The sequence below is a fragment of the Amblyomma americanum genome, chromosome 7 (genome assembly GCF_052857255.1).
Source record: "Amblyomma americanum isolate KBUSLIRL-KWMA chromosome 7, ASM5285725v1, whole genome shotgun sequence".
Lineage (NCBI taxonomy): Eukaryota > Metazoa > Arthropoda > Arachnida > Ixodida > Ixodidae > Amblyomma > Amblyomma americanum.
The window spans coordinates 90,891,406-90,917,372 of NC_135503.1; the positions used below are offsets into that span (position 1 = coordinate 90,891,406).

The 25,967-nt window shown below is 46.8% G+C and overlaps 2 protein-coding genes across 2 annotated transcripts in view; both read left to right on the plus strand.

The window, feature by feature from the left end:
• Nucleotides 1–542: 542 nt before the first annotated feature.
• Nucleotides 543–19,969, plus strand: LOC144097920 (putative transporter B0285.6). The gene is made up of 4 exons (XM_077630520.1): nt 543–674; nt 1,980–2,129; nt 4,425–4,574; nt 19,778–19,969. Exons 1-4 carry the CDS (start codon nt 543–545, stop codon nt 19,967–19,969), a joined length of 624 nt encoding a protein of 207 aa, XP_077486646.1.
• Nucleotides 19,970–22,045: 2,076 nt separating this feature from the next.
• Nucleotides 22,046–25,967, plus strand: part of LOC144097921 (uncharacterized) — a 54,255-nt gene continuing 50,333 nt past the window's right edge. Inside the window, exons 1-2 of the mRNA XM_077630521.1 lie at nt 22,046–22,175; nt 25,551–25,723. Coding sequence (XP_077486647.1) covers nt 22,091–22,175; nt 25,551–25,723 — 258 coding nt within the window. The 5' untranslated portion in view covers nt 22,046–22,090. The remainder of the gene's footprint in view (nt 22,176–25,550; nt 25,724–25,967) is intronic.

The following is a 25,967-nucleotide window of genomic DNA, read 5'->3' on the forward strand; positions in this document are numbered from 1 at the left end:
TTTGGAGAATAGAGAGGTGAAGAACAGAAGTAAGTAGTAGACGAATAAGATAGCCTCGAAAGAATGCAGATATTTCAGCGTGGAGTGTATTTAATGGTGGGTATGTATTTTTGCAGCAGTTAAACTCAACGTTTCGAATTTGTATCTGCAAATTTATTTTTGTTACGAGGGACCGGAGGAGCAGTAGCTGAGGAAAAAATTGTAAGAGGTATCTGATCTGTGTTTCAACGTCCTCACCACGACTCACCACCGGTTGTAGTGAAACGCAAAACCGGGCTCGGTGAAGAACGTTTGAGTGAACATATCTCCAGATATTTGAATCAAGATGCCCCGAGAGTTGCCCTGAGGCGAGCTCACTTTATTCGGTCAGCCCTTCCATGCCTCCAACGTTCCTTTTTCAACTGAACGCGTACCGGAGCCAGTGCTTTTCTCATCTTCTTTCTTTTTCATCCTTTCCTAAGTTTATGATGGTTCAAAGACAGACAGCCCAAACAGCCACTTTAGTTCCTCGCTTTGTTTCTCTCGCGGTTTCTACTGAAGGAATGAGCCTGAGCTCTCTCGCCGGTGGAACACGATGCAATGCGAGAGGAGGCGGCTCGAAGCTGAAGCACATCCGCTGGTTCGTCACCGATGCGACCCTCATCGCATCCACGTTCGGGTTGCTATTTATCGAGGTGAGCTGTGCAGCCTGCATGTTATTTTGTTCCAGCAAGAGTCAACGCAAGCTATTGTGGCGCTGGTGCCAATTTCTTGTTCAAGCATTGTCGTTCAGGTGCGTACACACCTACACGTGATGCACTGTTCAGTACCTCGGTATCGTTATTAGCTATCCCTTTACAGCCTCACGAGAAAAGTCGGTAAAGCTTACATGTTACTTATCCTGATAACAGCGCTCTGAATATCGATGCCGTGGGAGTAATTTATCCAGATATTGGAAGATGATGGTAACGTTATGAGACACGATGAGAGAAGACTTAGTTGGGGAATCAGCGCTAGTTTAATAAATGACACCATGACTGAAATCATAAAGAGTAAAAGGGTATGGGTAGGGCATGCAATGCGAAGGCAAGATACTCGATCGTATTTCATGGTAATGTAGTGGAATCATTTGGTTTGCGCAAGCGAAGCAGGAGGCTGCATAGAAGAATCCCGTTAGAGAAGGCTAGGAAGTTTCCGGCTATACAGTGGCCTCAGCTGGCGTAGGGGTGGGTCGGCTGCATTTTTATGGGGAGAAACCTTTGTCCTGCAGTGGATGTAAGTAGTCCAATGACGATGGTGTGTCATATAGGCTTAAGCCTCTTTGATACCAAAACTGGCAACAGCGCTAATGGCGCCAGAGTACTGACATATTGATTGTATACGCCAACTGAACCAACTTACTGACGTTTATCGCGTTGGAATTCGGTTGCTCAGCAAGTTTGTTTTTTTGTCCCCATAGTCATGACCTCTTTTGTTAACTGCGAACCAGTATTTAGCATCTCGGGGCGTATCGACATTCTGCGTGGCGCGCATGGGCGGGAATTAGTCTGTCTTTCGGCCAGTTTACCAGTTCACTTTTTATGTTTTAAGGTCCCGAAACCGCACATAAGGGACGCCGTAGTGGAGTGCTCCGGACTGATTTCAACCACGTGTTCATGCAGTGATAAAATTGATGTGTTCACTTTGCACATGAATGGAGCTGGTGGTGGTTCATGAGATGGGTATTCTGCAGCGCTCTTGAATCCTTAACCACGGGTCGAGAAAGCGGGTGCAGCTTTTTCCATCCTCCAGCGTTTCAGCACGTGAAGACCCCAATGTGAGCCATACAAGAGAGTCCGAGGTCACCTACGAGAACGTGTTCTCAAAGCACAGTTTACTCTGACAAAGACTGCGCTTCTGGACAGGACGCATTTTCCGACGCATAAGTTGTGCTCGGTGGCGGACATAGTTTTTTGTGCTAACAGCCATTGTCCTTGCTTCACCTGGTATTGGGCACACAGGACGCGAAGCACTTGTTCTGCATCCTGCTGATGACGTGCCTGTGGATCCTGGACACCCTGCCCCTGGCGGTGACAGCCTCGCTGCCGCTGGTGGTGCAACCTCTTCTCGGCATCGCCGACTGCCACCAGGTGGCTGCCTGGTTCATGAGCGTGAGTGCTGGCTGCCATGGAGGGGCTCACTCGTGCAGTGATTTCAAAGAGCCTAAGCGCGCGTACAGCAGTTCTGAACAAACAGTAAACATTTGCGGACCTTTGCCTCGGTGTCTAAGAGATGGGAACGGCAGAGACCACCGGAACGAGCGCACACGGCTGCTGTATATTCTATAGGCAGAATATTACACATGTTACCTTTGGCAATGTCTTTGACCGTCTGATACTCACGTTATCCAGAAGCATGTCAATGACAAAAATGTACGTCCATCAACGGCAAGGACATGAAAACCGACTCACTTCAGCGATTCCGCGTCGGTGTGTAATACAGCGATTCCTTCCCGAATCGATCCCGTTTTTGAATTTTTCGACCTTCGCCATTGGCTAAAACGTCTCCACGCTTTTGGCTTCAGCCAGTAACCAAGAGCGAAAGTAGGGCGTGGCGTCACTTCAGCAAATTAGAAACGACAGGAAATTAAAAATTCGCATTTAATCTTCTTGGGAATCGTCATATTATACCATCCCTGAAGTACTTGGCACTGCGGGAGTGTGCTGCTGCGTTGACTTTATCTTTATGTTTTGTTGCAGAAAAATATGTCTCGGTACGCTGGAGAGCTTTGTTTTGCAAAAAATTGTGGCTGCCTTGTAGCAAGCCTGGTACTAGGAGAGAAACATTGGGCACATAATGGTCATTGTATCCAGTGAATAAAAAAGAGAATACTGAAAGGGGAGACGAGTTTTTCAGGAACCCATGACCACTTCTCAATGGATTAAGCGAGTGGATAAAGCGAGAGCCTGACATGCCCGTGGCCCTAATAGGCACTGGTGGTTACTGCTTACACCAAAAAGCACTAAACTTGTAGTGAAGCGCACAGACATGTGAAATGAGAAAGTCAAACAGGCGCACTATCACAGGCATGCGCGTTCCTTCCTGGGGACAGTAACGTGAGACTACTTTTTCAGGAATTTATAGTTGAGATATTTATTTCAGCACTGCATTGAAAAATTCCTTCCGATTTTCGCATGCAAGACGACGCCATCTTTGTCGTCCAAGCCGAACTTGACGCTAATTCCTAAAATCCTTCAGCAATGATTCGTAATAACCCCTTGCGCGCAGCTGTAGAGGAGATTTTGATATTTATTTTTATTACTGGCTAACGTGGTATAAATCAGGCCGTAAAAGCAGACGAGAATGGCTTAACCGCTCTGTAGCAGCCGCTAAGGAATCCGACCCTCAAACTAGGACGTGGCTGACAACGCGCTATAGTCTGATACAAATATTGAACGAAGCGACGGATACTCTTCCAAGGAAAACCTCCAGCCATTGACGTCCACTGATTTTCATGACGCCGCGGATAATTTGTTTAAGCTGTGGTTAAGCCTCTTTCATCTGCCGCCCCTTTCGATGTCACGTTAGCAGATACAAAGTTGTTAACCTCGACGACTTGAGAATAGGTCGGTGCCACTGACTGGAGTGCCTCTTTTGAGAGGCATTTGCCGCTTCTTTCTTGAGTTGTATCCGACTATAGTTGTCTTTGCGTATACTCTGTTGATTACCTGAACAGCTGACCCACTATGCTCCCCTCACAAGTAGTTCACAGCCCTGTAGAACCTGGGGCGATTATAGCTGATCAGAACGGCGCGCTCTGCATAAATGTATTTGCCCGCGCCCACTCTCCCGCGACTGGTGACTTAATAACTGGGAAGCAAAGCGCACCAGCGTGTAGCTGCTGCAACCAGGACACTCGGCGGACGCCATGTTTGCGAATGGCGGCAGCACCACTTCGCATCTGGCCCCCGCAGTGCTGTGTTCATGCGGTCTTCCTCTGCTTATTTAAGCAGTCATTGAAACGTCCGCTGCACTTAAAAAAATCACAGCTATCTTTTCAAATACTTTTACAATTGTATGAAAAATGGTTGAACGCTGTTCGTTGAAAGGCTATTTGTTGTGTTCCTGTAGCCCTGATTGAATGAAAGAACTTTATGTTCTACCATGCTGCAATCTACTTGTGAGATGAAGTACACCTCCGGCATACCATAGACTTGAGCTCGCAATGAGGTTGAAGCCTTCCAAGGGGAAATATAAACATTAAACTGCCACTTTCATACTCACGGACGATGCCTCTGGTGGAGCGGTCCCTTCCCAAGGGAGACCACTGTGAACGAATCTGGTTAGATCTTTACACTGTGGGTGTAACTGGGTGTAACAAACAGACCCCGTAAGCATTCCGAAGCTTCAAGAAAGTGCTTCCCACGGTCGCCCTGACTCGGTCCTTCTCGGCGCATTCTTTTCAGCCCCGGTTCTTGTGGCTTGTGTGCCTTCACTTGGCCAGCAGCGTCGTAGACACCTCTGCACTGACGCTGATGGCTGCCGCACGTGTCGTCGAGCTGTTCGGCGGCAGCTTTCGGAGTCTGCTCACCGTCATCGTGCTCTTCACCTTCGAGGTACGAGGTGTTGCTACCCTCGCCCTGAGTAGTCCAAACGCAAAGGTTCGCAGCGCTACTGGGTTTTCATGGGTGAAAAACATTGAAACTTTGGGGAGCACCTATAAAGACGCGGTAAGCTGCATGGATGTGCCGATATGTTCAAAGACGTCTTAAGGTGTACTGAGGGTTCGTTGCTGGGGTCGACTTTAAAGCGTGTAGACACTATAGCTATTCAAAGATGTCTTAAGGTGCACTGGAGGTTCGATGCTGAGGTCGACTTTAAGACATGTAGACACTAGAGCTGCTTTCTACAGCGCTTAGTACGGGTCTGAAAGCAGCGTCAGGGTTGGGGTGCTTGTAGATACGTGACTATTATAAATTAGAGTAACTGGCTGTTCGACCCTGCAAGAACTGCATTGCACTCTGGACTGCAGTAAGCGCTGGGTTGTCTGGATTTTTTTATAGATTGACAATTGTTGGTTGACGCCAGGGGTGCACCGTATAAAGCTTCAAGAGTGTTTAGTTCGGACATGGTTATCGACAGACGGACACATGCTTGCCCACGCATACTGGAACTGCCAAAGAGCCAATACTCCGCAACCTCACTCATTTTCCCGCACATGCCCACGTGAACACCAGGTCTCCCGCCTGAGAAAAACCACTTCTTTCGGTATTCATCTTCAGTGTTTCCTCACCGCGGTTGGACTGGGCCCCTAATAATCTACCGTGAAGAGTACGGACCGATTAGTTTCAAGAAACTCTTGTTCTCTCTCTCTCTCTCTCCCTTCGCGAGTTTGTCCTAGTACGGCCTGGCCGGAAATGTGGTTCGTGGCAACCTTTCGGGCCCTAGCGGTTTGCGCGGTTATGCTAAAATGGTGTGTCAACGGGAATAAAGAGAACAGTTGTTACTTGGTTAGCACAACGTGCTCAGAAAACTCACGCGACACTTAATTACTACAAGATCTTTCAAACTTGCTCCTGGAAGGCACTAGCATTTTCTTCATTGCAATGTTAATATCATGTTTATGTATTATACTTACCCTACACAAAAAAAGATTGCGGGGTTTATAGACCAGGTTCGCAGAGGAGTTCGTAATCTTCTACACGCAATACCACATAACGTGAGCCTCCATAATCACTGTGCAGCATTGACGTTGAACTTCTTGAGGTTCTTCCAGTCTTATGAAGTTCCCAGTCTCTCGCCAAGCCCTAGGTTATTCTCGCTGAGTTGTACCTACTGCAAACAGTTCAAGTTCGTGTTATGCTGCAGTAGTGGCTTTTGTTAGCGTGAAGCTATACTTGCAAGCTGAACGGAAGCAGCATTCAAAGACCATGGACAAAGTACAGTCGCAGGTAAAAAAGATTAGCACACAGGACGGAACAACGGAGTGCCGGAGTGACAACGCGTGGCGCTGCGGGTTACGAAGACGCTGATAACGAGAGTGCTGGGCCGTTCCCATTCTACAGTATTAGGGGGGGGGGGGGGGGCGGGGGGTTCAGCGGAGTGTGACGGCCCAGCAAAACATATTTTTCTGCCACGCCTTTTTTTTTTTTTAATACAGCCTTGCTCCCGCAGGCGAATGGTGAAGAATAGGTTAGTTGTTTGTTTTTTTGCTTGTTTGGCAGTAATTTTTGCGAGCAGCCTCAGCCGCGCTGCGGAAGGATGACTATGAAAGAAGAGGAAACAATTGCCTGAAATAGGATGATTTCTTGGATGTTGCCTAAGCGATAGGCCAAGCGAAGAAAAACGGTGATATCGCTCAGCCTGTTCGCGATGGGTGATAACAGGTGTTATAAATTAGACCCCGCCCTAAGAATATCGCCAGAAGGAAAAAAGACATGCCGCGCGTCAACCTCGCTACAAGAGCGGAAATCCTGACATTAGTTCAGGAAGACAGGTCCCGGATAAGCATTGCTGCCGAAGTAGGGTGCGCAGTAGGGACTGTGACCCACATTGTGCGTGCCTTCCTAGAAGAAGAGAGGACTGGCGACGCGGAGCGTAGCGGACGTCCGAGAGCCCTAACTGAGGAGAAAGATCGGCTGATCATTGACGCCGCCTTCCGCAGCCCTCATATTACCGCTGCCGAGATACAGCAGGAACTGGGCCTCCAGGGAGTCTTTGTGGACGATTAGGAGACGCCTTCGGTCAGCCGGACTGTATAGTCGCGTCGCTTGTCGGAGGCCACTTCTCACTGCACATCACCAACGCCTCCGTCTCGACTTTGCCACAAGCCACCTCACTTGGACTGCAGAAGATTGGGGGCTAGTCATATTCTCAGATGAATCGACTTTCTCCACGAAGTGGGACCAGCAGCGGCGCGTCTGGAGGCCGGTTGGCGCGCGGTAGGTGCACAACAATCCTTTTTTATCTGTTAATTACTCGAGGGCGAGACATTGATCTGGCCAGTGACTACGGTTAGTTCTCCTTTTCAAGTGAAATGCATTGTATGCTGCTATTATTTTTATACGGTTTTATCGCTAAATGTTCATCTTGGTGCACTTAAGGTGTAGCATTCTAATCTTTAACACTTAAGAGTCATGAATGACTATGCTTAAGTTATTAGAAATTTCAATCTTTTACTTCATACTAACGAGTGGTTTTGGCCAATAGGTGCTCAGCTTTTCTCAGACAAATTGCATAATCGTATTTATTTTTTGCAAGTATGACCCACAGTTGGCGCAGGCCGTCGCATCCAGCGGACGTCGCTCCATTAACGTGTGGGGTTGCATTACGCACCAAGGGCTCGGGCCACTGATCAGGGTCGAGGGAACGCTGACTGCTGCTTCCTACGAAGCTATTATTCAAAATGACCTTCTCCCTTTTGTTTTGGACGGCCCGTTCCCTGATGGGTGCTTCCTCTTTCAGCACGACAGAAGTCCTATCCACACATGCAAGTATGAAAACGTTTTAACTCAGGTTATGCCATGCCGAGATAGTGTCTGCAAAACGAATTGCATTTCCACCAGAGGTGTGAACTAAAACTGAGTAGAGTGAAGAGCGGAACAAAGCTATACTGATAAGCAGGTCATATCTGGCAGCAACGCGCATATAGCAAGGCAGAAAAGACATGGAGAAGACCAGGAGCAAAAGTGAACATACCGCCAGCATAACAGCCTTCATTTCGAGATCACTGAAATAATAAACGTTTCTTGTCCCTATAAGCACTTCTTCCCCCTGTTTTGCAATGCACTATAAACCAAACAAAGTCACGTTTTCTCAAGGAACAATTGTTTCCATGTGATGTCATACTACATTAAAAGCGATACAAAACTGACAGAATCGTTCCGCTTGCTTTATTCAATGTTCCCTAGCGTATTTTTCACTGTTCTTCATCATCATCATCATCATCAGCCCTACTACACCCACTGCAGGGCAAAGGCCTCTCCCATGTCTCTCCAATTAACCCTATCCTTTGCCAACTGCATCCACCCTTTGCCTGCAAACTTCTTAATCTCATCCGCCCATCTAACCTTCTGCCGCCCCCTGCTACGCTTACTTTCTCTTGGAACCCACTCCGTTACCCTTAAAGACCAGCGGTTATCTTGCCTTCGCATTACATGCCCTGCCCAGGCCCATTTCTTTCTCTTGATTTCGATTAGGATGTCATTAACCCGTGTTTGTTCCCTCACCCACTCTGCCCGCTTCCGATCTCTTAACGTTACACCTATCATTTTTCTTTCCATGGCTCGCTGCGTTGTCCTTAACTTAAGCTGAACTCTTTTCGTTAGCCTCCACGTTTCTGCCCCGTAGGTGAGTACCGGTAAGATTATGCTGTTGTACACTTTCCTCTTGAGGGAAATTGGTAAACTGCCACTCATGATCTGCGAGAATTTGCCATATGCGCTCCACCCCATTCTTATCCTTCTAGTTATCTCCCTCTCATGATCCGGATCAGCTGTCACTACCTGCCCTAAGTAGACGTATTCCGGCACAATTTCTAGGCTCTCGCTGCCAATTGTGAACTGTTGTTCCCTTGCTAGGCTGTTGAACATTACCTTGGTTTTCTGCATGTTAATTTTTAGACCCATCGATCTGCTCTGCCTGTCTAACTCGTTGATCATGATTTGCAGTTCACCTCCTGAGTGACTCAGCAAGGCAATGTCATCAGCAAATCTCAGATTATTTAGGTATTCTCCATTTATTCTTATTCCCAACTGTTCCCAATTCAGGCCTCGAAATACCTCCTGCAAACATGCGGTGAACAGCATTGGCGAGATCGTGTCTCCTTGCCTGACGCCCTTCCTTATTGGAATTTTATTGCTGACTTTATGGAGGACTATAGTAGCTGTGCAGTTGCTATATATATCTTCCAGTATTTTGACATAAGGCTCTTCTACCCCCTGATTACGCAATGCCTGTATGACTGCTGAGGTTTCCACTGAGTCGAATGCTTTCTCGTAATCAATGAAAGCTATATATAGAGGTTGGTTATATTCGTCGCATTTCTCTATCACCTGATTGATGGTGTGAATATGATCTATTGTAGAATATACTTTACGAAAGCCTGCCTGATCATTTGGTTGATTAAAGTCTAACGTTGCCCTGACTCTATTAGCGATTACCTTAGTAAATACTTTGTAGGCAACGGATAGTAAGCTGATCGGCCTGTAATTTTTCAAGTCCTTGGCGTCTCCCTTCTTATGAATTAAGATAATGTTTGCATTCTTCCAAGCTTCTGGTACAGTCGAGGTCATAAGGCATTGCGTATACAGGGTGGCTAGTTTTTCTAGCACGATGTCCCCTCCATCCTTCAACAGATCGGCTGTTACCTGATCCTCCCCAGCTGCTTTTCCCCTTTTCATTGCTTCTAAGGCTTTCTTTACTTCATCTTTCGTTACTGGCGGGATGACGCATTGCTGTGCACTGCTGTCTTTCTCATTAGCGTTCAGATTACATTGGCTACTGTACAGGTCTGTGTAGAACTCTTCGGCTACGTTAACTATCTTATCGATATTGCTAATGACATTGCCCTGCTTGTCTCTTAATGCATATATCTGGTTTTTACCTATGCCTAGTTTCCTCTTCACTGTTTTTAGGCTACCTCCGTTCTTTAGAGCATGCTCGATTCTCTCCATATTAAACTTCCTTATGTCGGCTACCTTGCGCTTATTTATTAACTTTGATAGCTCCGTTAGTTCTATTCTATCGGTAGCGTTAGATGCCTTCATGTTTTGGCGCTTCTTAATCAGATCTTTCGTCACCTGAGATAGCTTCCCGGTAGCTTTTCGAACTGTCCTACCACCTACTTCTACTGCGCACTCCGTAATTATTGATGTCAGGTTATCGTGCATTGAATGAACATCAAGATCATCTTCCTCAGTTAAAGCCGAGTATCTGTTTTGAAGCGCTATCCTAAACTCCTGTGCTTTCCCTCTTACGGCTAACTCGTTAATGGTCTTCTTCTTCGCTAGCTTCTTCCGTTCCCTCTTCAAGTCTAGGCTAATTCTAGACCTTACCATTCTATGGTCGCTGCAACGCACCCTTCCGAGGACGGCCACATCCTGAATGATGCCAGGTTTAGCGCATAGTATGAAGTCTATTTCATTTTTAACCTCACCATTGGGGCTCTTCCAGGTCCACTTCCTGTTTTCTCGTTTGCGGAAGAAGGTATTCATGATCCGTAAATTATTTCTATCCGCGAATTCGACTAATAACTCTCCCCTGCTATTTCTAGAGCCTATCCCATAGTCACCTACCGCGTGGTCGTCAGCCTGCTTCTTGCCCACCTTCGCATTGAAGTCGCCCATCAGTACCGTGTACTGCGATTTTACTCTATTCATTGCTGATTCTACGTCCTCATAGAAGCTTTCAACGGTCTGGTCATCATGGCTGGATGTGGGTGCGTAGGCCTGCACCACTTTCAGCTTGTACCTCCTATTCAGCCTAATTACTATAGCTGCTACCCTCTCGTTAATACTGTAGAGCTCCTCTACGTTGCCAGCTATATCCTTATTAATGAGGAAACCCACACCTAGTTCTCGTCTACCCTCTAACCCGCGATAGCACAGTATGTGTACGTCCTTTAGTACTGTATACGCCTCACCTGTCCTCCTAACTTCGCTAAGCCCTATCACATCCCATTTAATTCCCGCTAGTTCCTCGAACAGCACTGCTAGGCTAGCCTCACTAGCTAAAGTTCTAGCGTTAAACGTTGCCAGGTTCAGATTCCAATGGCGGCCTGTCCGGAGGCAGAGATTCTTAGCACCCTCCGCTGCGTCACAGGTCTGACCGCCGCCGTGGTCAGTTGCTCTGCAGCCGCTGGGGACTGAGGGTTAATTGGTTTGATCATAGAAGGTTGTGGCCAAGTACTACACCAGGGTGGCCAAATCCTGCTCTGGTGAGAGAGTGCGTTGTCGGTTCTGGTCACCGAGATAAGGCCGCACTCCAGGCCTGGTTATGCAATTCCATCGACACGCGGTTTTTTTTTTTTAACCCGGTGGAGAATTGCGCGGCACCAGGATTTGAACCCCGGTCCTCTTGCACGCGAGGCGGATGTTCTACCTCTACGCCATCGCTGCGTTCTTACTTTCATGGCAAACACGAAAGGAATACTTGCTTGCAGCGTGTAATTGTTTTCTTTTTTTTTTCTCAGGCGGGGTGCGGCAACTGCTTGAAGAGCTCTGCATCCAGGAGCTACCATGGCCTCCCAAGGGAGCAGATTTTAATATCATTAAAAAAATATGGGGGCTAATGAAAAAGCGGCTAGCGAAAAGGCAGCTGCACGAGTCATCGCCAGATATTCTTTGGGCGGCGGTTCAAGAGGAATGGAGCAGGCTCCAGGCTCTTCCTGGCCTTGCAAGGAGCCTGTTTGAATCCTTGCCTGAGCGCCTTCAAAGCGTTGTGAGGGTGGGTGGGGCCTATGCACGCCACTAGTGCAATGACGTGTTTGCTTTCGCATACCGACAGCCAGCTGGCTATCCTCCTTACTACTTTTCTTGAATTGATGGGATAGTGCTCCTGTCAATATTGTGTGGATTAGTTGCATTGAAAAAAATAAAGTATCTGTTTCTCGAGCTTGTGTAATACTGGCTAAAAGCAGCGCTGTCATCTATTCCCTCCCGAGTTTCTTTTGACAAACCATCACGGACATAAAAAAGACAGTAATAGAAAAGAATAGATCTTTGCTGATGATAACCGAGCCAAAATAAATGCTGCCTGCACAGTCACGTAGGGTAGGCACTTCGGCGCTAAGGCGATAGCACGCTTGATAAAGCTTACTTCCTACCGTCCCCCCCCCCCCCCCCCCCCCGTCCCCCTCCCCCTGTGCTGCAAGAATCGAAACGGCCCGATAGGCAGGTCTGCGAACCGCAGCGCCGCGTGGTGAGATTCCACAATTCTGATCGCCAGTGATCTGTGCTAATATTTTTTGCCGGCGACTGTACACGTCACACAATTATTAATTTGCCGCCGTGGTGCCTCAGTGGTTATGGTGCTCGGCTGCTGTCCCGAAAAACGCGGGTTCGATCCCGGCAATGGCGGTTGCATTACGATGGAGGCGAAATGCTTGAGGCCCGTGTACTGTGCGATGTCAGTGCACGTTAAAGAAGCCCAGGTGGTCGAAATTACCCACAGCCTTCAGCCATGGCGTCCCTCATAGCCCGAGACGCTTTGGTTCGTTAAACCCAATTAAACCAAACAATTAGTAATTTATTTGGCGCATTAATGCGCGCTGACACTGCTGACTGTGCTTCAACTTGAGTATAGCGTCCATTAGTAGTGGGGACATTCTACACTGCTTTGTGGGGCTCATGTGTGCACACAATGTTATTGAACAGACCCTAAATATCTTCGGTCAGCATTGACGTCATTGTGCTTGTCATTACTATCATAACTCTAGTAATTTTCCCCCCTCACACTTAATTTTTACTCTCGTTACTAAAAACGTATTGCTGATTGGACCAGCATGCCCCTCAAGGTAATCCCTCAAGGTCACTACCTTTCTTACGTTAAGGAACACTAAGGAAAAAAACAAGTTGGCCTGTATCAATAACGTTGCACTTTCCAATAAGAAACAGACAACACTAAACGCAAACTCAGCATTTATAAGGTAGAAAATAGCAAGAAATTAAGTACAGGTTCGCCATCAGAGAATGAATTTGCGAGTAAAATTTATGCACCGACACTGATTTCTTATAGAGGATCTCAGAGGCTACGCTACACCGCCGTTCACTTCAAAATGGTGGCATCCCTTTCTTTTCGGTAAGAACATCAGGAATGAATCGACAAGCAGGGAGATTTTTGAATACAATTTTCGCTGGGATAAATATGTCTTGTGCTGTCAGACAAACGTCAACATTGCCAGAAAAAGATAATCAATTTTTACTGAGAACAATGATTGGATGGAATTGTCCTCAGTTTCCGTTTAATTAAACTGAATGTCTTCGTCCTCCGTGGCTAGTGGCGCTGACGTCGAGTTTTGGTGGTATCTGCAGAGAACAGTGGATAATTTAGACGTTCAGTACTTGTGATGCTAGAGAAAATCGGCCTAGGACTATCCGACGCACATCAATCTCTAAGATGCAAACGCTGGAACCACTCAACAGAGCTTCGTGTTCGTCTTAGTTGATGCGCCGCAGCGTTAAGGCTTCCATTCTCCAGAAAATACGGTGTCGGCGTTTAGCGAAAAAGCAGGTGGCCCACCTGCAACCTAAGTCACGTGACAGGTTGGCAGGTTTTCATCAGGTCTCAGCCCTACCTTTCCGCCTTGGCAGGTGGCAGCCTGTCCACCGAAATGTGAGCAAACTGCCCACCGTGGCAGATGGAAGTTTAATGATCGGTCGCCAGTGGTTGCTCGGGGAGAGCAGCTAGGTCCCAGAAGCCCTACCGGTGGCTGTTCTTGAAACAGCCGCCTGTCAGGGCAGTGGTGCATCGCTTAAGGGGGGACACTGGTCTTAGACCTATTTTCCTTATTTTTAGTCCAATCCTAATGAAACTGTATGATGTTGCTCAATTTTTATACTGATTTCAAATATGAAATTGCTTTTTTAATTAAATCATTAGTTCCTAAGATAATTACTTTAATTAGTCATTATTAGTACCTCGGTACAAAAAAAAAATGGCTCAATAAAAATAATCTTTAACCCATGGCTACATAGTATGGTGAGTAAAGAGTGCAATAATCAAAGCAGTTTTTCCATTTTATCCTCATTAGTAATTTTACAGCACTTAGAATAGCAGCATTCAAAGTGTGAATATCGTGCATCGATAAACTTTGCAAAATTACAAATTCTTGAAGCGTTATTGAACAATTGTGCTTCTATTATTGCATACATTGTGCCTTCAGCTTCTCTTAGCAAACAATACGGCATGTCTATCTGTCCTAGACGTTGAGATGTTGACGTACTAAGACAGTCAGGCGTCCAAAATTTTCACGGTGTTAAATCGGCTGCTCCTGAACAAATTGAGCCTACACAGTGATCTAAATTTAATATTATGGTCAAAATACTGATTTCCTGGAGGAGAAAACTGGTAGAGTCGAAGAATAATAGCTACAGGCTCGAAAAATGTCATTTTTAAAAAATTGATCTTTGGGTTGTTTTTTGGTCCCAGAGACCAGTGTCCCCCCTTAACCACTAAACCAGTGTGCCAGGAGTGGCATGAGGACTTCCCTCGACCTCTGAAGTGATACGCAAAGAGGACGCCTAGACGCTGAAGGGACGCATTAACGCTATCGTGTCATACTCTTAACGCGGAGCTTAAGTGTCCACTCAAGCTTTCATTGAAGCGCTAACTGCTTTGAAGTTTTGTTTAGTTCAGACAAGTGGCCAGATTAATTTCCTAGCGCAGAGGAGCAGAGCACATGAGAGGTATTCATGCGCACCAGTCTAGACGCATCTAGACGCATCTAGATGCACGTGTGGTAGAAAGCACAGAAAAACTGACATGGCAGTGGCTTTGCTTGGCTATGCCAGGATATACGTAGCGAGAGATACGTCTCCCTGGCTCAGCTTGTTTTTCTGAAACTCGAAGGATGTGATCAGTCACACGATGGGCCTTCACATCTTCTGTTGGTTCCCGTTGACTGACGCCTTCCATAGGCTCCATCTGGGTGGCTATGTGCCGTCTATTACGCTGGGCAGCCTGGCATCTCCGTTTGGCAAGGCGTTCCTCTCTCTGTTCGTGCGTCTCCGCTGCTCTCTTCGCCTCCTGACACTCATTTTCTCTATGTTGACTGGCCAACTGCCAGGCGACAACCTCAGGATCGGAAGAGTTAATCTTTTCTTGTCTATACCGCCGTTTAGCAGCGGCTGGACTCTCCCTCTCTGCATGCATGTCAAAAGTTGTAATACCGACGCCTATAGGCTCCGTGCGCTGCAGTTTGGCTCGCGAGTGGCGCCACCTGGTAAACAGCGATGGCGAAAGGCGAACGCAGCCAACGCAGCTCTCTGGCTGCAGTGAGGGAGGCGAGCGGTGAAGGGTTTCGTCCGATAGCGAAAGCAAACTTGGATAATTATGGGTGCTCGACCTACTGCTGTGTTTACCAATGTCATTACAGCTATAAAATACTGCAGTCAAGGTACCGAATATATTTTCACACTTTCCTTGGACATCGTGCATGCTGGATCACGCGCAGAGGGTCTACTGGAAAAGAGTGCACTGTGGAAATAAATTCATGAGTGTGAACTGGGAAAGGGTTTGCAATGACTGGGTTGTTTTGGACGTGCCATCATTGGTAGGAGCTTCTTTATGTCTTTATGTAGAGGTAAGGAATGCGCTCAGTGAGTCACAGGAAATTGTCTACGGTGAAGTTCTTGAACCTAACATCTGAAGTTTGTCTTCGTTTGTTATGCACATCTGTGGTTGAGCGTGCCAATTTTGTTTCTAGTTTTTTTTTTGTCGTGCATGTGTGTATGCTGTGGGAGCGACGTCGTAGTTCTGAGAGTGCTTGTGTCGTTTTTCACATTGTTTCATCCAATCTTTCGGGTATTTGCATAATTTTATTTCCTACAGTGGTTTAAAATTTTGTATCTTTATTTGTTGCATTTCCGAGATCTCAAATCCTGTTCTGGGCGAATAAAAAGAAAAATAGAGTGTTTCCAATTTCCCAATATATATTTCTTAGATTTCACAACATCGCTAAACCCTTTATTTCTGGAATTAATCTTTCAATTTTAATGAGGTTTACCGTCCAAATCCAACTCAGACTATAAAAGGCGCCATAGTAGGAGGTTCCAGATAATTTCAACCACTTGGGGTCCTTTAACGTGCACTGACATCGCGCAGTACGCGGGCCTCTAGAATTTTGCCTTCATCGAAATGCGACCGCCGCAACTAGGATCGAACCCAAGTCATTTTGGTCAGCAACTGAGCACCATAAGCACTGAGCCACCAAGGCGGCCTTTCTAGAGTTAAGTATTTACCAAAACAAAAATACGACCAAAATGGTTCATGTAATTGGGGCCTTCATGAAATTCCTGAAATGAAAGTCTTCTGTCTGTGGAATATAATTAGCACGAAACCCATCGTCCTTTTGTATGCTTAGAGCTATGCTTCTCTGAGGGGAATACACAAAGTAAAGCAGTGTCGATCCTGCAGGATGTATAGCACTATCGTCTGATATATATGTGTAGTAAGTTTGCATTTTCTCAATTCCAGCGCCGATTCACATAGTCGATGTCACAGTGGATGTAAATTACTTAGCTTATTTCATTATCTGAGTCAATCAAACTTGTTCACTTGTTTCTCAAACTGTAAAGGTACTTAATTAATCTCAATAAGCTCAACTGCGCTGCCGGATATTGCAGTGCCGTCGGGACTACAACACAATCTTGGTTGCTCGGAATCGGTGATCAGCCCAACCTGAAAGCAATTGAAACTAAATGTAAATGTGGCCGCGTCAAGGCTATCAATGCGTTGAAATCCGCAGAGAAGCAGGCGTTGAGTTAGAATGGCATCGCGGTGAGTGCGCGCCTGCTATTCGGCCGGGCTGACGCGAACGCATCGGCCATGAATGAAGGCACAGGGCCACAACGGCCAGCCTCGAGGGGGGCGCGCGCCCTCTCCTCGAGAGACCGGCCGTGACTGAGCGGCCGATTATCGCGGCGAGTGCCACGAGGCGGCGCTGGCGAGGCGGTAGCTGCTGGCACCGCCATACTAGTGCACGGAGCCTGTACCTTTTATACGCAATGCTGCGCATTCGACGTTCGTTCGGGTGCTAGAGCGGCGTGCGACGAAGAACGCGGCGCAGCTCTGGGGTCTCTCCGATTTCCATGTTATAAGCGCATGCGCTCTACTCCTCATCCGCGTGACGTCACGGGCGCGCGGCGGCGGCGACGGCGAAGCGCACGTCGCACCTTGCTCCTCTCCGGTTGCCGTGGTAACTGCGCATGGGCACAACTGGCCTCCCCCATGCACCGCGAAATGCTCGACTGGTAGCCCAGTGTAGCTCTCGCTACAAAAACACATTTCAGCTTCAAAAGTAAGAAAAAGATACGTAGATCGGGAAAGGCCCGCCCGGTGTGGTGCGTGAACGCACTGTCACAGGCGAAATTTAAAGAAAAAATTGGCAGTGGCTTAACTTGGCTAACCCTGGAATTCAGTGAAAAGCAAGCGCGCTTGCTAAGCGTCTGAGTCTCGTCCATGACAGATCAGCTACACGCCCGCAACAGCCGTTCTGGCCCACACGGCCACGTGGCTATAACGTGGTATCAGACGATCTTAAAGGGGCTGCGAAACACCACTTGAACGGATGCCGGTTACGCTTCAGATGTATTCTTTATGTCACAAAGATGCTGACTCAAAAAGAATTACGAGAATCGATGCATAGGAACGGGAGTTATTAAATGAAGAAATTTCAAAATACAAGCAAACAAAATGCTGACCTCAACCCGATTTTCGTTCCTCTTCTCATTCCCATTTCACTCTCCCAATGACGACACTCAGTGCGACCAACCAAAACAACCTATCTTAGCACGTGGCGGAAGTTTGCACTCCATGGTTGCCTGTTCTCTGTAACTCGTTCATGCCAAAGCTGGAAGCGCCGTTTGCATGGTTGCAACAACCATGTGAACGCCCAGCTGACCCAGCGATGCTTCACCGTCACGCCGACGGCGCAGAAGGGAACACTGATCAGTGACGTTCCGTTACTTATGGATCCGAACTCGAGTGCGAGATACTGCGATGGTGTGACAGCATGCACAAGATATCAGACACATTTAGCAAAGCGCGTACCGCTACTGCTTACCGCCAACCATCGCCCGTCGCTCCTGATGGAAATATGGCGCCATCAGGCGCCACCCCCCGGTGATCCTCCACAAGCTGACGATGCGCACTGCCTGCTAAATGTGAAACGAACGCATCCTACGTTGGGACCGAAACGAACGCTTATAGAGTGCAATGGCCCGATCGGATCGATTCCGCAAAGTCGCTCTCAGATACATAGAGAGTAGCCATAAGTGTTTAGTGCTAAGTCGTAAGATGTTTGCAGAGGGGCGCAACGTCCTTCGATGCAAAAAATAGCCAGTTCCTCTGGTGGCGCGTTTTTGTTTTACTTGATTTACAGTGCTTTTATCTAGGGCAAACAAGTTGGTTTTGTTAATGTAATATAAAACACAAAAGCATCTCAAAACGTATTTCTAGATATTAACGCAATTTGCAGTATATTTACTCTTTGTCCAATCATCAAGCTCGCACTAATTGATGTCATATCCGCTGCTAAAAACCGCCACTGTATGGTGACACCGTCAGCGCCACGAATTTCTTTTTGCGAGCTAATTAAAATATTAAAAACCAGAGTATACGCGGTATGACCGATGCTAATAGCATCACTATAACTCAGTCTATGCAACCAACAGGCAAAACAATGCACTGAAAATGTGTTTCGGGCCCTTTTAAGAGACCTCCAACGGATGTCATCACGTGGCTTCACATCACCCCATCGGATGTTCTTCAGGCCAAAGGTCAACCCAAAGGTCACCCAATGTCAAAGGTCAAATGTCAGGGGCCAAGGGTTTGGCACCATAATTGTACCCCACATGGTTATACACAGCTAACGTGGTTGGGCTGAAGGTTGCTCAAGGTCATTCTTCAGCCTTCGGCATGACTGCTTTACTTAACATAGTGAAGCTTTTCGCTTCAAAAACTGATTCCATTTTGTTTCCAGAGTGCTGAAGATTTAGGCTACAGCTTCAGAGACAGCTTACCCCGCGTGCAACGCGCGAGGGAGAGAGAAACAACTTTACTGCCAAGGATTTGTAGATCATGGGCGACTGACTGTACATCACTGTGACCCCCATAAAGAGGTGACTTTCAAGGCTTAACAAGCGCTTCCTGTGTTGTCTTCTACTGCTTTGGCAGCAGTTGATTCCAGCTCTCTTCGGAAAGAGCTGGCAGGAGTTCACGGGGTAGAGGCTGGACCTCACAACGCCATAATATGTGATATTGGGTTGACAATTCTTGGAAATTTAGTTACTACCCGTAATAGACGGTTACCGGTGGAGGATTAGAATTGATTGAGTCTGGATCCTTCTTAGCACTGCGGCTTGTGCTTTGCAAAGGTCCGCATGCGGAGGCGGATAAATCCGTCTTCTATCCTTGTAATAGTTCACTATGTCATGTTACGTGGCCAGTGCTTCGTTTTTGTCGTGCTTGCGCACTGCTACTCATCACTATGAGCATAATCAGCATGATTACATCCACTGCAGGGAAAAGGCCTCTTGCATATCTCTCCAATTAACGCGGTCATTTGCCAGCTGCGGCCACCCTATGCCAGCGAACTTGCCTACGTTACTCTTAAAGACCAGCGGTTGTCTTGCCTTCGCATCACATGCCCTGCCCAGCCCCATTTCTTCCTCTTGATTTGTACTAGGATATCATTAACCCGCGTTTGTTCCCTCACCCACTCTTGCCGCTTGCGGTCTCTTAACGTTACACCAATCATTTTTCTTTCCATGGCTTGCTGCGTTGTCCTCAGCTTAAGCTGAACCCTTTTCGTTAGCCTCCACGTTTCTACGCCATAGGTGAGTACCGGCAAGATACAGGTTTTGTACACATTTCCTTTGAGGAATATTGGTAAACTGCCATTCATGATCTCAGAGAACTTGCCATATGTGCTACACCCCATTCTTATCCTTCTAGTTATCTCCCTCTCATGATCCAGAGGCTACACTACTACACTGCTACTCACTACAACTGAAATGAACGAAACAATAGCTACACTCTGCATGTATGTTATGTGTTCCGTTGACCTCACAATATGGCGGTCTCTATACCGGGCCCCCAGATGACGCTGTTCCTGGACGAGGCGCTGTGCGTGCTGCTGCTGTGGCCATTGGCTGAGGCCGTGGTGCGGCACATGCAGTTCTTCCAGCGGTCGCCGGCCAGCACCCCGGGCCACGTCGCGTTCGCCACCGATGACGCGCTGCCTTCGCCCGGAATGTTCAAGGACAACAGCGTATGTGCAAGCAACCGCTGAGATGAATAGGAGGAGGTTATGCGGAAAGGACAGGCGGGGTAACTGCCTCACTCTGGATGGACACTTGAAGTTTCTATCTTATTTAACGTTACCACGCTATATGGTAAACAACACCGAGCAAATATGAATTCTAAGGCGGAAGCCTTTACTGGCTCATGCTTGTGGCCATGACATTGTCCGGTCTCAGGTCATTTCCGGTCTGAAGTCATGTCACACCGATGACTAAACTAATTCGATTATAAAAAAACCTTGTGCACGGCGGAATTTGAACAACGATCCCTCCGTTCTGCAGCCGAAGCGAGCTAACGTCTACGCTACTTCCTGCGAACGCACATGTAGTTGCCTTGTCTTGTCAGTTCTGATAGGGCCAGGGACACTTAAATTAAATTTTTCGTTCTTTTTATCGTTCCACAATAACTCTTGTCTTGGCAGTTAACCTTGTCAGTTCGCCTTTTATTTCGTGCGGGCAGGTCAATTGTTTTTCCTTTAGCCCAATCTAACCTCTATCTAGCGTAAGGACGTTGGAGAGTGTTTGCGGAAAGGCGTCGAATCAGACAGATGCCTTACAAACGCCCTCCAGTGTATCCAGCATTTAAGATTCACAAACAATTGTGTACTTAATCAACGCCTTAGCCACACATCAGTGACACAAGCAGGAAGACCGCGCTAAAGGCTTTTTCCTCACCACACTTTAGGTCAACAAAGTTCCTCCCTGAACTTTTTAACTGGTACCGCTCTTTGGATAATTCTCCAACTTATCACCGAAGTATTCGGGAAAGGAAGAAAGCGATAGCATCTTGTGAGCTTAAAAAGTGTTTCCGCGTCTTTTAAGGAGAATTTCAATTTAAAACATCACTAAATGTGAATTTATTATCTATCGATATATTACATCTCTCAGTTTCAAGTTATTATATACATTATATACGCAGAAACTTCAGATAGTGGTGAAGCGGATAGCGGTCAGTTTGATTCTCTTCTTAAGCTGTGACTGGGTGCAGTCAGACTTCCGGAACTGGCGTGCGACAAGACTGCGTGCATGGATGAACTACAATATTCATTTGATTTTGGTTGGATATGGTTGCAGCTAACGTTGCTGTCCTCTTAAAAAACACGCAATTGTTAAGCACCGGATAAATAATTTTTCGAAATGATCCCTTCTGGACGAGCGACGCTAGGGCTGAAGTGCCTACTACATTTATCATCGAAGAAGAGCTGACTTCTCTAAAAAAAAAAACAGGCGGGAACATCCTCAGACATTTGGAACTGTGCGATGCAACGAGTCGCAGTGCGCGGCTAGTTCGGGAAGCAATCACATGGACCACGAACTTTTTCACGAAACTCTATGTCGAGGGAGGAGTGGGGCTTTTGGACAGCGGGCATCGGGTGGAGTGGGGTGGTTTGCACAGGTTCTAAGAAAAATAAAGGTTTAATGAACGCAACGTTAATTAGGCTGTTAAGGACCCCAAAGGAGAGGTCAGGACGGAAAACCTGTTTCTTTTACTTTTACTGGTTGGAGCTCTTAGAAGTTTAACGATGAACGAGCGGCGACTAGCGCTAGCTATCACGTTGCTACTTAAGTACGTATGTCGTTTATGTTAGACGCTTTGGGATTCGTCTTTGTGACCTGCACTGCACACGCACCTGATCAGTGAACCTTTAAAAAACACGTGCTCCTAGGAGTCCCAGCCTCTGAAATTTATTTAAGACGTTGTCCGGAAGCCACAACTCATGAACCCGTGATTTGTTTCGATAATATTAGAGGATTCGCTTCATTGTGAAAGTCCTTCGTGCTAGTAATGTTCTGGGGCTTGTCAACGTAAAACATTATGATGTGCTTACGTTTGCATCTTAAGTAACAAACAAAACTTGCAGGAATGTTCGCTAAGAAATTTGCGTGTTTCAGTGCGTCATATGCATAACCATACCGCAATATAATATGCAACAATACCGTTCGATGCTGAAACTCTTAGCACTTTAAGTGAACGCAGCAGCGATTTTTTGGGCTGTGTCTGGCCTACGTCATGTTGCTGTGGCGATGTCTAAATAGTTAACACTCATGCGGGCCTTCAGCGCTCACCGACGTCCGAGAGACTGGGCACCCGAGTGCATGTGGATCCGAACATGCCGGAGTCATCGAGTTACTCCACCTCCAACGTGGGCAGGTTCATCGTCGGCCAGCAGTCGTCTATGGGGCCGACGTCATCCTGTGAGTCACTCCGCGCCAAATTTCCACCGCTGTGGTTCGCACGACATTGCAGGTGTAAGAAGTGAGAGGCATGATTAGAACGTTTCACAAGTGATTAATTCCAACCTGACGACGACAGTCACCTCCGGATAGTTTTCTTGAGCACTACGCCTTTATATACGCCGGTCAACTTGGCAGCCTTGTACACCGGTCAAGCTTTGCAACCACTGGAAACTTCGGGCAGGGGCTCCAAAAGTTCAGAAAAACTAAAAAAAAACGAAGCGCACGAGAAGTAAGAAACTGAATCGCGAGGCGCGTAAGTGACCCTATGAAATCACTGCAAGAGAAGCACGAACCACGACACGTGTTCAGAAATAAGCATCAAGTGGACAGGGTAGGCTCACATACCTCCTATGTATTTTGGCTGACGTTTGTGAGCGTTTTTCTGAATATCTGCTACGCTTAGATAAGTCATACTGGTATCACTGTAACCAGCTTTATTCGTTATCGTTACTTAAGCCGCACCACATTTTATCATCGATTTGATATTCCTTTGTTAATGTTTAACTAGAAACTCCAAAATTTCAAGCCAATCGGTAATTAACATTTTGGGAAACGGAATTCTCTGCGTTAATTTCCATAACTACGGCTTCTGTAGACTCACTTTATGTTGGTTATCGACTGGACAAAATAATATTTCGAGCACTTATGGCTCCTGAAAAAATGGGTCACATACAGCAAAAATGAACGTTCTCGAGTAGTTCAACTTGAAATGACTTAAAGAGCCTTATTACAGAACTACACTGAACAAATGCGTGTTGATGTGTGATTTCAACAGCCAACAACCAGCTAGTCATGTACACAATCAATATTTCGCTTCTTTATTTCGCTGACATGTTTTCCTGACCTCTCTTGGTATTTGCTGTTTAGTAAATTCCGCAAAGCAAAGTCATCGCCGGTCAGGCTCAAACAACAACCCCTTTACCATGCTCCATCATTGCGAAACACCAAGCGACATAAAAATGTCGGCTTGAGCAATGCTATCATGTTAAAAAGTGGGCACAACATTCACCCTGGATATTTTCAGCGTATGAAGACCAATAAGCTCATACTTCGCAGCTCGCTCCTAAACAAAATTGGTGGACAGTTATTTTCATTGTGTCTTTTTTTTTGGAGCCACAGTCAGTGCGTCACACTTGTCTCGTTCGTACGTGATGCCCCCCATGAGGGTGTTGAAGAATAAGCACTCGTGGTGGACTAAGTGCCCTGCAGGCGTCTGGAAGCGTTGCCAGAATTCAACAGCATGATATAAAACATAGCGCGATTCACACAAAATCGATGCCTCCAGGACCACTTTCTCGGAGTCACCGCAGTGGCTCAGTGGTTATGGTGCTCGGCTGCTGCCCCGAAAGACGCGGGTTCGATCCCGGCCGCGGCGGTCGCATTTCGATGGAGGCGAAATTCTAGAGGTCCGTGTATACTGTGCATTGTTGTGAATGGTAAAGAATCCCAGGTGATCGAAATTTCCGGAGCCCTCCACTACGGTGTCCCTCATAGCCTGAGCAGTTTTGGGGCGTTAAACCCCATGAAACCAAAACTAAACTTTTTCGGAGTTAGTTATTAACTGTCAGACTCGAGCCTCGGAGCCAAAAAAATAAATCGATATCAGTCGCGAAATCGCGGCTAAGTAGCGAAAGAGTAAACAATGCTCTTCAGGAAGATTGGAGGATGTATAGGGATATATTTGGCTTAAGAGACAGGGAAAAAAAAACGTTTAATGGATAGAATGTTCGGTTGGGCCCTCATTCCAGGAGCCAATTGGCTTTTGCCGCTGCTCTTGCTCGGTTCACCAGGGAAAGCTGATCCTCCGAATGTGAGCTGTAGAGCGCCGTCTCCTATTCCTAAGTTGTTGGGTTATTTATTCTTGGTATAGCTGGGTTTTTCTGGCACGCTCATACCATATGGTATAAGTCAGCAATACTTCTAGGAAGTGTTCATTGTGGCCAAATGAACACTAACGATCTCTCTAGACATGAAGAAAACCGCAGTTTCTTCATTTTTATTTATTTTGAGCGCAGCAGAGCTACACATCGCACAAAGGTGTAAAATGGGGCACAGTGGTCGATACCTAAGATTTGAAGGATGTCATTTTTTGTTATAAACTCTTGACGTGGAAGTTAAACAGTGATTCCTGTTCAAGGAAAAATGCAAATATAGCGTTGCGAAAGGCATTTTTTTTCAGAATTTTAGCCTCCGTTTTTTAAGGAATCACATTCTTATGGCATGAAATTGCACAGGCGGCAGCACACGCTGCGGGCTTAGCAGACAAACTTATTTTCTAAGCTCAATGCCACAGATAAATTCTCGCATGAAGCGTCAGAAATGCTCCTGGTGGCTTTGTATTTTGTAGTACTAAACAGAACGTATTTTTTCTAGACGAATATCAATCTGGCCCTATTTTAGACATCTTATCATCTGTAGTTGTATCTTCAGGCATACATGTCTGCTTGGAGGTGGGGCAGTTTGGCAAAGGTGCTGCGGCAAATCTTTCGCTCTATCATCATAGCTATAGAGCAGGGTGAGAAACCAAGAAAATTTTTAAATGCCAAGCATACATACTGGGCCAACCCTAAGGATATCGTTAAGTTCATTGCATCCTTGCATGAAATACAGTTATTATATAGATGCGGCCATGCTTTTCAGAAAATGAAAAAAGAAAACGGAATAGGGTTCAATTCAGGCTGACCTTGAAGACGAATACGAAGAAAAGGAAGGGAAAGAATCCGCTGGGACGATAATTTGGTGCCCCAGAGTACTTTTACAAGACAGTAAATAGCAATGGGGCCAAATCGATCCTAGACCAGCATTGCAGTAATTGCGTGTCTTTATATGCTGTCTGAATGCTTCCCTTGCGTATGTCAACGGCAATTCTGCAGCTTGACGAACGCGTGCATGTCCCAGATGCCTCAGAAATGCACTTGGAGCGCTTTATGACGAACAGCTTCTCACAGTTTCTCACAGTTTCTCACAGTTTCTCACATGCACGCTAGGTGTGCATGTGTTTCTTTTACGGCCTTGTGACTTTTCAGGCAGCACGAAGTTATAATAAGAGAGTAATAACTAATTGGCATCCACCCAAGCGCAGCTATACGGCTACAAAGGAAAGCTGTACAACTTTCCTTTGCAGCCGTAGGGCTGCGCTTGGGTGGATGCCAAAGAGTGATTACTCCCTTATTGCAAACCTACATACTCCACCTTGAGGATTCCCCTAAACATCTGACTAGCACGAAGTTATACATCGTTGACTGCCTTGAACTAGCTCAACTTGTAGTGCTATTTAGAATGTCTCCAAAACGACACATTAACAAGCCAGTTATTCTCGCCTCGCAACCGCAGTGGAGCTCATGGACTCTGGAAGCCCGGCGCCCGGCGCTGAGCTGACCGCCGAGGGCAGGTGCGAGGCCAGGCCGGTTCAGGCCGAGTGCAGCCGCGCTGTGCCCATCAACTCGAGCCGCATGGAAGCCATATTCCGCATGTGGGACGCCAACGAGGCACAAGCCAAGCATCAGGTGAGTCCCTTATTAGACCGCCTTGCTGTCTTGGGCTAGGCCCCGCGGGTCCGTATCTTTCACTGAAAAAAAGCGCATCGCAACCCAGGTGTTCAATCATATAGGTTGCTGGACTCTCCGCACGGCCCATGCACTGAAATCCTGCGGTCTGCTCGAGGTTTAATAGACTGTCGCAGCGCCTGTGGGCAGTATTATCACGTGGCGGTGACACCGCCGTCAAGAGTGGACGAAAACGCTGAAGTGG

Bases quoted from the DNA above. Each gene is read 5' to 3' on its own strand.
- LOC144097920 (XM_077630520.1), top strand. From the start codon at position 543: ATGAGCCTGAGCTCTCTCGCCGGTGGAACACGATGCAATGCGAGAGGA. The intron at 675-1,979 runs GTGAGCTGTGCA...TTGGGCACACAG, and splicing joins TCGGGTTGCTATTTATCGAG to GACGCGAAGCACTTGTTCTG. The intron at 4,575-19,777 runs GTACGAGGTGTT...CCGGGCCCCCAG, and splicing joins TCGTGCTCTTCACCTTCGAG to ATGACGCTGTTCCTGGACGA.